Source organism: Notothenia coriiceps, unplaced genomic scaffold, assembly GCF_000735185.1.
Source record: "Notothenia coriiceps isolate Sejong01 unplaced genomic scaffold, NC01 NC01_scaffold00015798, whole genome shotgun sequence".
Taxonomy (NCBI): Eukaryota; Metazoa; Chordata; class Actinopteri; order Perciformes; family Nototheniidae; genus Notothenia; species Notothenia coriiceps.
In genome coordinates this window covers 516,587-528,251 of record NW_011348499.1, presented here as the reverse complement: position 1 = coordinate 528,251, position 11,665 = coordinate 516,587, and the positions used below count along the sequence as shown (strand labels likewise).

At 38.9% G+C, this 11,665-nt stretch overlaps 1 protein-coding gene across 1 annotated transcript in view; it reads left to right on the top strand.

Annotated features, from left to right (window-relative positions):
• Positions 1 to 1,989: 1,989 nt before the first annotated feature.
• Positions 1,990 to 11,665, top strand: part of lrba (LPS-responsive vesicle trafficking, beach and anchor containing) — a 192,058-nt gene continuing 182,382 nt past the window's right edge. Inside the window, 1 exon segment of the mRNA XM_010775549.1 lies at positions 1,990 to 2,840. Coding sequence (XP_010773851.1) covers positions 2,664 to 2,840 — 177 coding nt within the window. The 5' untranslated portion in view covers positions 1,990 to 2,663.

Below are 11,665 nucleotides of genomic sequence, written 5' to 3'. Positions count from 1 at the left end.
TTAGAATTGTTTATTTCTACCCTTTTAATTTGTTATTATGTGCAATGCCTTGTTTTGTTTTATGCTGCTGCAACAAAAACATTTCTCAAATTGGGATTAATAAAGTACATCTTTTTATTTGAGAGGTAAATGTGTGTGTCCTCTTTTTTTTATCACCCATTTGTATTAACAGTTTTTGTTTTATCATAAAGTTCTGGTGTTTTGTTTTAACGAGCATCGATATTAAACGGATGTCTTGGAATAATCTCTAATCCTCATTAATGTACTGTTCTCTGTGTTCAGTGTGTTGAATGCAATATTTACTCTGACACAAAAGAAAACTCTTAGTGCTCAGTGCTTTAATTGCAGTCTTTGACAAAAAATAACTGAAAATATCATCGTCTGTTCACATACTTTCAAACAGAATGGCAGGAAGACTGCAAATGACTACAGTAAGACTTTGATATACCACCGAATGTCTCAGGCTTTGAGTCTCATTATTGCTGTAGAGCCCAGATAAATAATAGGACATGGTCAGTGTTCAATTCAAAGGTCAGAAGAAGCCTTTCAAAGTTTTATTTAAGAAGGTTTACCTTTGGGCTGCAGTGAACAAGTCTGCTTATTTCGGGTCATTACTGTGCATCAGAGACAAGGCCTGTGTCTCTCGGGTGCTGCTGATGGCTTCCATGACTCCCGAGGTCCCTGAGGACTCAGATACACTTTACTGGGAGGAGGTCAGTGGTAACAGTGATGCCAGTTGCCTCTGTGGCAACAACACTCATAGTTGATCTTCCATGATGCAGAGAAGATATGAGGTAACCTGCATGAGCAGAGAAAGGAGAAGGCAAACCAATCACAATACAGGCAATTGTTTACTACAGATAATATCTTTACAAATGGTGTTTTAATTGGATTTCCTTCATGCAAACATGTATGGATAATACAGTGACTCATGTCTTCAGCTGTTTAAACATCTGATACGGCATGCGTTGTTGGTGATGATTTGAAATGGCAAGCAAAGCACACCTGTCACTAAGCTTTAATGTTTGGTTTTCACTGCCTCAGGAGACACCTGTCAATGTGCTGTTGTGCTGCAAAAAATTCTAAATGCTTTTATTGCAACTATAGATTTTCAAATAAAAAGAATTTGTGTTGGTGCATAACAATTAAAGAAGTTCAAAAGTTAAGAGACAAATAAAAAATCTATCTATCTCTAAAAAAACATCTACAATAGGTAATAGGTAAAAAAAACATTAAGTATACAAAAAACATGTTTTTATTCTTCTGCCATTCTTCAGATCCCTCCAGGTTTTTTAGTAGGTAAAACGTACCACGCTTTTTACTTTCTCAAGAGGTGCAATGAGAGGCTATGTTCCTTATTGCGGGACTGCTACTGAATATTAAAGCAATAAAATATGTACCTTTTTTGATACGAGTTGCCAGCATTAGGGTAACTTGCTTTTTTTCTATGACTAATCATTTTCACAAGTATTATTGAAGCTATTTATCTTATACAAATATTAAGTGTAAAAAAATTGATCAGAGTAACTGAACCATTGATATTATTATGTTAACTCTTAGTAGCACTGAAAAAAAATGTAGGTCAGTAAAACATGTTGTATCTGAAATGTAGTGGAGTATAAAGCTGCATTACATGTTAATATCAGTGGAGAAAGAAGTACTCAGTAACAAATATAATTCAAAAATGTAATATTAAAAAATGTTACTCGGGTAGGTAGTAGGTACAGAAGTATGAATGAGGTGGAGTACAAAGCAGCAGAACGTCAAACTCAAGTATGTCGAACATTGAGTAAATGCATTGAGTTTCTTTCCACCACTGCCTCTGTATCCTGGTCAGGATGATGAAATATGAGTCGCTGAAACAGAATAGATCTGGAAGCTGTGTAGATTTTAGCTGAGTCCCAGCGTGTCGTGCTGTAAAGCCACCTGAGCCGCACACCTGCCAATGAGCTGAACACAGTCAGCTCCGCACTGCGCATGTGCCGCTCACTCAAGAGCTACACTGTCATGGCGGTGACGAGCTGAAGCTACCGGGGTAAATCAGGAAGAGAATGCGGCGCAGCTGGGTTAACGTTGACATTTAAGCAAGTCTGAGGAGTTTAACCGGGAAGGATCGAGCTGTGTTTTGTCGACTTCCACCAGAGCTGCTGACAGACTCACCCCCCTTTTCCAGTTTGGGAGTGTTTAGCCTCTGCCAAACGCGCTACCTGTCAAGTGTCTGGACTCAGTTTCAATAGCAACTTCCACTGCTGCACGGAGGTATTAAAGTGACCGTATCCTTCTACAAGGGGGGAAAACAGGTTAAGGACGAGCCCTGCTTCACCTGCCCCCCCTCTTGTTACCTGCAGACTTCCTTGCGGCTTTTGACAACATTAATCTATCCTTGTGGGATCAAGTTACGGACCAGGGAAGAAGAGGAGTAGTGTGGAGTGAAGCGGTGACATATCCCGCAGTGTCAACAGCTAACAACGGCTTTTTTGTGCCTACTTTCGCTGCAACTATTTTGAATGGGGAGGTTTGCTTTGTGTGCTTGTAGACTGTCAACAACTCAGCTGAAGGGGAGTTAGAGTCCTCTTTCTCTTTCTCCTTCTCTGCTCTGTCACCGTTTGGAGGTGAACAGGTGCCTTACCTGTGAACACCACCTGCCCCGTCCTTCCTTAGCAATGGCTAGCGAGGAGACAGCGGGCTCTGTGGATGCTCAGGACGGGACTCCAGGAGCCATGGCGCTCAACCCCAGAGTGCCTATCCGGGGAATAAAGATGAAATTCGGCGTGCTCGCTGGCCTGGTGGAAGTTGGGGAAGTTTCCAACCGGGATATCGTGGATACGGTGTTCAACCTGGTAAGCTGATTATAAGAGCTTTATAGGATAGGCCTTGAGATAACACGCTGTCACCCTTTAGTAGTAGTACTGACAGACACATCTTTGAAAAGTCTGACATCATCCTCATCTGCATAACAAGGCGTTGATGATCTTGCAACACTAATAAATACTTTAGGAGCCAAAGTCTTACTGTATGTTGAGCAGCATGCGTTATAATTACTTTGATTTGAAACGTATATTATTCATTCACTAAATATCATGGTTTTGTATTGTGACAATTTCAGTGCAAAAACTATAGGTTTACATATTTCTTATTATTCGTCTTTTTCATATACCTATTACAATTTTGTTCAGTTTTGAATGATCTTCTAACTGGCTATCTACACAAATAACATTACACACTTATCATAAACACAACCTACTTTTCCTCAGTGTTTAATTGAAGAAGACATGATGCTTTGTCAGGAGATTTAACCTGGCAGAAGAGCTGTTGAAGCAAATCAGCGGGGTTTTTTTGTGACACATTGAGGTCATGCAGAGTGTGTGTGTGCTTTATCTGTCTACTACCTGTTGTTGGACACCCTAAAGTCCTTATCCAGCTTTGTCGGTTGCTGCACTAATAGCCCTTTGGCTGCCTGAGTTATGAAATGGCTTCGTAGCACCTGCACGAGAATGAATGAAACTACCAGTAACAAGGAGAGAGCATGCTCAAATTATTCTGGCTGTTAGCTGGGAGGAAACGAGAGAAGAAGAGAGGTGGAGGTGTAACCAGCCAAACTGCTCTGTCACTGTGGCAACACAATGGAGTCCTTTTTTTTTTAGAAAAGGGAGGCTCATCCTCCATGTCTGTAGTCACAAAGTTTGCCCTAATACCAACCCCCACAGTGAACTGTAGTAAGGACACTTCTCCTCGTGTGGCTGTTTCACTACTAAACACAAAGCTATGACATAATCTAACCTTCAAGTCAACCACTGCGTGTCCTGTGCAACTAAAGAGCAGCAATACATTTTTAGCATTAACTACTGCTTAGGTTTTTAAGTTGAGCTTTAGATGTTAACAGATATATATTTATAACGCTTTTCTTTATATTCCATTCCTCCTGTCTTGTGCCCTTACCTGAAAGACTACATGTAGTATGATTAGAAAAGGGCTTTATCTCAGAAACTAAAATAGCACAATCAAGTATTTGGTGTCTTTTGAAATCATGAGAAGTTGAATATCAAAGATATGCAGTTTACACAAATAATAATCACATGTTAGATATTTAACACAATGTAAGTAATTGCAAAAATTGTGGCTTTTACTAATGGTAAAAACGTTCATGTACGTTTTTCATGTATATGCAAATGTTGATGAACAGATAGTTGACAGTGCGAACGTATGTCTGTACCAGATTTTAAGGCAAACGAGTTTCAGCATTCACATGTTTTTGTTGTCAACTTATGAACAAGAGGTGGCTACTTTTACAATATACTATAGGCTTGTTGTACTTTTACAATATACTATAGGCTTGTTGTACTTTTACAATATACTATAGGCTAGGGAATTCAGCTTTTGATGCAGATTGAGTAGCCTATGTTACTTCAAGTGTTGTTTCTAAAGTGAAACATTTATCATTTGTATTTTCTTAAAAGCTTATATTGAATTGCATTCTTGTTCACAAACTCTTTCCTTCTGTCATTTTTAGTGAGACTCAGGAAAAACCTTTAGATTTATGAGGCAGAAAATACGAGACGTATTGTTTTCAGGTGCACAGTCTAAACATGCATGGCTGTTTGACACTTTGAATCTGTTCTGACTTTTCTTGAGCTAGAAAGACAGCCAGGCATATTGACAGAAATATCAGCTGTCCCTGGGAAGCCATGTTCAGTATGGTCAGTGTCATTTTTGGCTTTGAGGGATCACATCATGCATTTAATTACGCTCATCACCCTCCACATTCTTCCTCTCATACCCTCCACATCCTCTGCTCCTTCAATTGAACGATAATTAGATTTACCGGAGAGGCCGGAGAGTGTCCTCTTTAGCACAATCTCATTTGCAGCCTTCGCCATGCTCAAGTCCTCCACTGCATCTGGCTGAATCCAACACCGTTCCCCCAGGAGGATTATTTTAACAATTCTAGTGTGACCTAAAACAGTATTTGTGATTACTCGTGACACATGGGCTGGAGCTATATCTCCAGGATTCGGTATTGCTTTAGTTATTTTTTTAAGCACTTCATTGTGCTTGCTTTGTGTTCACCTCCTATCTATCAAAGGAGCTATATGTCACACTTGCTATAGTACTGTATGTATGTTTCATTTGAAATCGAGAGGGGAGTTTAGAAAAAGAGGATTCACACCATTGTATGCCCCCTTTGTAATAACTAGCAGTTTAATATTTAAACTATTCCTAATGTTTTTACATGAGAACATTGTAATATATGTGTATCACACAGCTGCACATAACTGTAGTTAAAAACTCACATTCTGCTACTGAGAGACGCTGTTTGCCTTGTCGTGGCTCGCTGGGTCCTACTTGTCATGGTTGACAATATTATAGTCTTTTTTTTAAGCAGAGCTAGTGCGCTGGAGGCAGTAAACTTTTATCATTTCATATTGTTTGTTCATGCATTGAAACCAAGCATAGTGTTATTCACACTTCAAAATATACAGTAGCATGATTCTATGCATTTCCAATGACTGATTTTAAACGTAAATAAATGACTCGAGGTTTAAAACCCTTTCCTGTACAGAATGGAAAGTTAGCTTTCACCTTAAACTGACCTTTACGTTGGCTTGTTGTTTCCCTACACATCTATACACACCCATATCGTTTTATAACAGGGCCCCAAGGGCTTATTTCTTTACACAATTTATGAAAATATTGGTTATTTTCTATAAATACATTCAATGAAAACATTATCAGACAGCTGCACATATTTTGTAATAAAAAGCATTTCACCTTTTTAAGCAGCAATAAGCAATATATTCTACACTGTATCTAAAGGCTAATGATAATATGAAAGGTTTACACTCAATTCCACTGGGAATCACTGCCCTACTTCACCACTGCAGTTTTCTATCACCTCATTGTTTAGTTTGTGATGACATCAAAACCATGCTGGTTCAGATAAAGCTCTCGGCAGCAGCTCGTAGGCCACGAGGAGATCACACCAGCTATGCTATTTAGCACAGCTCAGAGGTTTAGCATCTAGCAAGCCAGAGGAAGCATAGGGGATCTATTTCTGTCTATCTGTCATATTCAAAAATGGTCCAATGGTCACTTTTGTTTAGCCCTAGTTTAGTTTGCCAACTCTTGAGAAATGTGCACCTCTTGTACTCGGTAAATGTTTGACTATTTTCCCGTGTCAAATGCTTACTTCATCTTTTCACACAGTTAGCATATACACTCTTTGTGTGCTATCCTTTTGCTGTAAGAAGCATCCTGCATTTTAACAGGAAGTGGCTTTGTTTTGTCTTCTTGGTCTGGTTAGCAAAAGATTATGCTAAAATCTGCAAGGAGCTGCAAAGTTGGGGTAATACTCTGATGTCATTTTCAGTTGACACTGAGATGGGGTTAAGGAACAGCTAGCAGAAAGTTAATATCATAGTACAATACAGTCTTCCATATCTCATACACGATGACACGTAATGAAATCTCCTTATACAGGCTCAACAATAAGGAGGGCTACTAAATCTAGCAACTCTTAAAAAAATAATAATTCTTAAACGGGTTGTTTTCCCCCAGCTGATGGATTGGGCCTCTGTCTTTATTCACATTTCTGTTTTAAATTTATTTAAAAAAATATTAACTCATGACAATTAACTTTATTGCAAGATAAGACTAGGATGAAGATTTTTACAATGCTAATCAAATGAAAGAGTGCAAAGGTCGGGGCATCAGGTCCCTTATAATAATCCTGTTAATGATAATAGACTCAAATATCATGTATAACTTTTAACCATTGCAACGCTGCCTTCCACTGAGTGCAGTATCTGTAAACCATGGCCTAATGTACAGCTCTGAGGCTCATCATGGCTCCTCTGTCAGTGACACAGGAGATGGGGGGGGTTTTGTTGTGTGGAATGTAACTTTGGCTTTACCTGAAGTCAAGGTCAGAGGGTTGACTGCCAGCTTTGTGGACAGCGGGGGAAACCAAATCTATCTGTGGACATATTCTCTGCATGTCTTAGTTTGTTGTTGGAAATATTGCTTTTCAGTAATATACGTTTCCTTTTCATTTCTACACTCCGTAAGAAAGGGCAACTACAAATTCTGTGTTTTGTAATGATTTGTCTCATATTTAATCCATTCAGGGGATTAGACATCTAAGAATCCATGCCTAGGGCTTCAACAACCAAACTGTTTCTGTTCTATTACAGGACTTCATTAGAAAAAACGATCTGATGATTATTAACGTAACAATAATAGCTTCCTGACATCATTTTCTAATATTTAATAACTCAGTTATCTTGAGCAACTGATGATACATATAATTGCACTACCACTCAAAATACTGTTTATTAAATCTATATCCGGCTGTAGTTTAAAGATCCACTTATGTTTCAGGTTTGTAAATATTTGATGCTCTATGCCTGTATTAAGTTTCCTTTGGAAGGTGCAGAGAAAACACAGACACCTTGCTTTGTTCTGAATACCTGTACCTCTACTTGAACCAAAGAGAAAACCTGGTTTATTTAATTTGTTCAGAATTATTTTAAGGTACGTTGGAGCTCACTTTAGCATCTTTTGCACTGATGTTGACACGAAGGATCCTCCTTTGAGAAGCGAGCTGTCATAAATGGATTTAATAGTTCCAAACTGCATCTTCCCAGTGCTTCTTAAAATAGCCTACTTAGTACATTTTCTTACACATCTCTTCAGGCGAGAACGTGCAAAGTAACTGTGCTCTGGAATTAAAAATGTATCGGGTAGTAAAATCGTGAAATTGATTTAAATGGCTTTACTTTTGGTATCGGCACATCGGCGGAGGCTGTTTTTCCTGTAAATCTTAGTGATTTAAAAAGGGCTGCAGGGAGATGTGGAGATACGGCTGAAGAAAAGTTAACATGAAACCATTTAAACACCATACAAATAGGATATCTTCCCTTATCCAACCCTGGAGATGGGTTTTGTTGTAAATGTGCCAAGGTCTGGGTTAACTCACGGTTTAACAACTTCCCTGTTCAACCTTAAGATTAGAAAAAAGTAATTGTACATTTTGTGTGTGTACATAAGTGTTTAAGATTTAATCGTAAAGAGATATCTGGCCTGATTAGTAAACAAACACTGCATTTATGCTATAGTTATTACCCTGAGGATCAACATGGCGACTTCTTTTAGTTCCCTTCATATAAGGAATTCAACAAACGCACAAACTATCCCTTCAGTAGCACACAAAGGCTCGAGTGGTAGGCGAGCGAGGGCGATCCTCGTCCTCTCTCCAGGCGAGCTTTGCCCCCTCTGGCAGTAACAAAGAGCCCTCTAATCGGACACATGAATGAAACCCTATCTCCGTCTCTGTTATCTGTCGCATCATCCCAATTCCATGGTCACACCTTTTCCCTCCTTCTCCACTGAGAGCAGTTTGAAGCACCTGAGGGCCGTCGTCTTAATAAGCGCGACTCTGTTTACTGTGAATCTTTATTTTTAACTCGTTGTGTCTGCTTGTGACCTTTTTATTTCCTTAAAGAAAAGGTCATTGTTGTGGTTGACATTTTGGCTTTAACGTCTTGTTGACATTAAAATGCAACCATACATTTGCATCTTAAGGGTGAGCACACAGGTTCGACTACCCAGCATACATTTTGTAACTGGTTCCAAAAGGCCTCTTCCTGTATGTCTGCTCTCTGCTTACCTGTATGGTTAGTCATTACTTAGCCCTCAAGCAGATCAGATAATGTAGCCACTAGGGTTTAGCACCTGCTGTGTGACCGCAGACGGCCTCAGGGTTCCACCATGTTTGAAAGAGAAGTGTGTCAACTGAGACACTGTAACGTCTTGGAAATATAAGATATTTGTTTGAGAAAAATGTACAGTCTATACACATTGTGGGGCTTTGCAGCAGTCGGAAATGACTGGGGGTGGTGTTTTCACAAATTGATTTAGTTTATAGTAGCCCATTTCTCTTTGGACACTGTAGTTATGAAATACGTCAACCATGGCAATTTGGGGCTTAAATAATTAAACGGATTGTTTTGTCTGTTCTTTCTAATTGCAATAAGACATGTTGTTGTAGTGTAAGGGTTATTGTGTGCTGCCTGCCACAGTATTGTAATCGGTTGCATCTTTAATTAATCATTTGCTTGAATTTGGTGCCCATATTTGCAGACTAATTATTCAGTGCACTTATTCGAGGACTAATTGTTTTGTGCGTACAATTGGTAAACATGAACACAATACTTTTAATGTTTTTGACCAGACATGTTTTCTAAAGTCTTGTGTTAAGTTTGAGTAAAGAATAGACACTTTTGTTTACTAGAAAGTTTGGTTTTGAAGCTGTTAGAATACTGCGAGTAAACCTTTATGAAAGTTGTTCTATGTTTTTCTTCTCTGGGGGTTGTTCATTCTCATCTTTGGCTTTCAGTAAATCAACACGGTGATGCGTGTCTATTAACCAACGGAAGACCACATACTCTATTTGAAGTGTTCAACTTTAAGTTTCCTTTGAAACCTTACTGAGTGTTAGGTGAAGCCACTCCCAAAGAATTCCTCTGCATGTTGAAGTGTTGCAGTGACGTTGTTTTAAGGAACAGTGTAATCTTATTCCTGGCCAACATCTATCCTCTTAATGTTTCTTCTATAAACAGTGCCAGCTAACAAAGACATTTGCACAGACTGTTTATGCTGGAGGAAGCTAGGACCAGGAAGTGTTGGTGGAAACTCTCATAGACAAAACAAATAATTAAACTTTGCCCGTATCGGCCAAAGGGGCAAACATGTAGACCATTACTGTGACATTGAAAGATATGCTAGATTACATTTTTGGATTTGCCTATAGTGCTATTCCTACATATAGTTACACAAATACCTTTTTTAAAATATCAATACAATCCAAAACAGAAAAAAGATCTGTGGATTATCCATTAACACACTTTTTCTGGAAGTATATGATTGTGAGGAGGAAGATACTTCAGGCACACATCCAAAAGTCTGGGCAAACACAACTTTCTATCTATAATGCCAAAGAGAAATAAGAAAATCTGTTGTTGTGCTTTTGTTTGTTCTTACAATTATGTTGAACCATTGGTTTTTAGTACTGTGTCATAATCATGCATGTATACTAGGGCTGCAGGATATTGGAAAAAACTGATATTGCGATATTTTCTTCCCCTGCGATATGAAAAAATACAGGAATTGAAAAAAATACCTTTTTTTTTTTTTGTCCGCAAACCATCCTTTCTTGAACTGTAATGCTATACAATTGGTATTTTTTTTTAACAATATTTAACCGGATGAAGGATTTTAGTCACAGACTCCTGGATCTTAAGTTATCAGAGCAACAAGCTGAGCTAGCTCGGTTAGCACAAGCATTACTTGACAAAATTTGTTCGGACGTAAAGCCGAGTTTGGATAAGTCTGTATAGACGTCAAGTCCAAAATCGTACTAAATTTTTCTTTTTGGGTTTTGATTCAAAGTCGAACCTTTCGCAAATAGAATAAATAACCGCGTGGAACGAGTCCCTTCGGACGTATTCTATATCCGTTTGCTTGTATCGAGGAGTGTTATGCTTTCTTAATATCCTTGGACTCTATATCTCACACCTATTCTATACTTTCGTAAAGATGACAGGTAGAAGACGGACTTGAACACAACCATATCATACGGATGTAGTTCAGAACACAATTTCATTTAGTAGTTTGTGCGGTCAAAGTATGACATCCGTAGTGGAGTGACACAGAGAGTGACTCGATCCATTTGTCTGCCAGGAAATGAGGAGTTTGATATTCTCTAATATTTTTTTTTTTACTATATGTGCAAATTCTGACCCAATATTGAGTCCTTATCCGTCAGTGAATTCGGCCGCCGTGAAGAAGAGTCCGTCGGGAAACCCCAACCCAATCGATAACCAACACCTCCTCCTGAGGACCCCGTACGTACCTATTGGACTTACCTTGTTTGTGTAGACCATCTCCCGAACGACATCAAACATACCTTTCAACACCCCCTTCCCCCTATAGTTTAGTCTACCGCACACTATAGGACAGGACAACGGTAAAGGTAGGTGGTGTCTTCGCTCTATTTGTGTTTTCCCTTTTCGTTTCGACAGACTGGTGGTTGTACTCTTTCCCGAGACAGTACTTTCTTTGGTGGTTTTGTGCCGATTTTTTATATGTAAAACAAGGTGAGAAGTTGAACGTTCGGTCCTCTCCGAGTTCATTGTTATTTACTAGGAACCAGTACGACGACGGTTGTACAACCGGGAGAACATGTTGGGATTTTTTAACTAATTAAAATTTACGCAACTTTATGTTATGTATGGTCCTCTTAGGTAGAAAGAACAAAATTGACTTTGAAATTGGCATTTGCATCCCCACGTGCCTATATACAACAGCAAGCTGCTATTAGACGCTATCGCGCTAATAAGTGTGACGTCCTGCATGCTAGATTTTTATATATATATACAATTCCTGCACCGTTATAATTCATCCGTTTAATAAGTTTGTGCAGTACAATGTTAATAAAACGCGAACGATGTTTTCCCTTTGTGAACGTGCCGAAGTACAGTCCCATGTCACTACTGTACGTCCGAGACGTACGTGTCGTGATGGTTAGTGTTGTTTAGAGGTTTCGTTTGCCTGCCACTAATTTCCATTTTTGTGACTTATGTCATCCAAAGTACACAAAGAGGTCCGT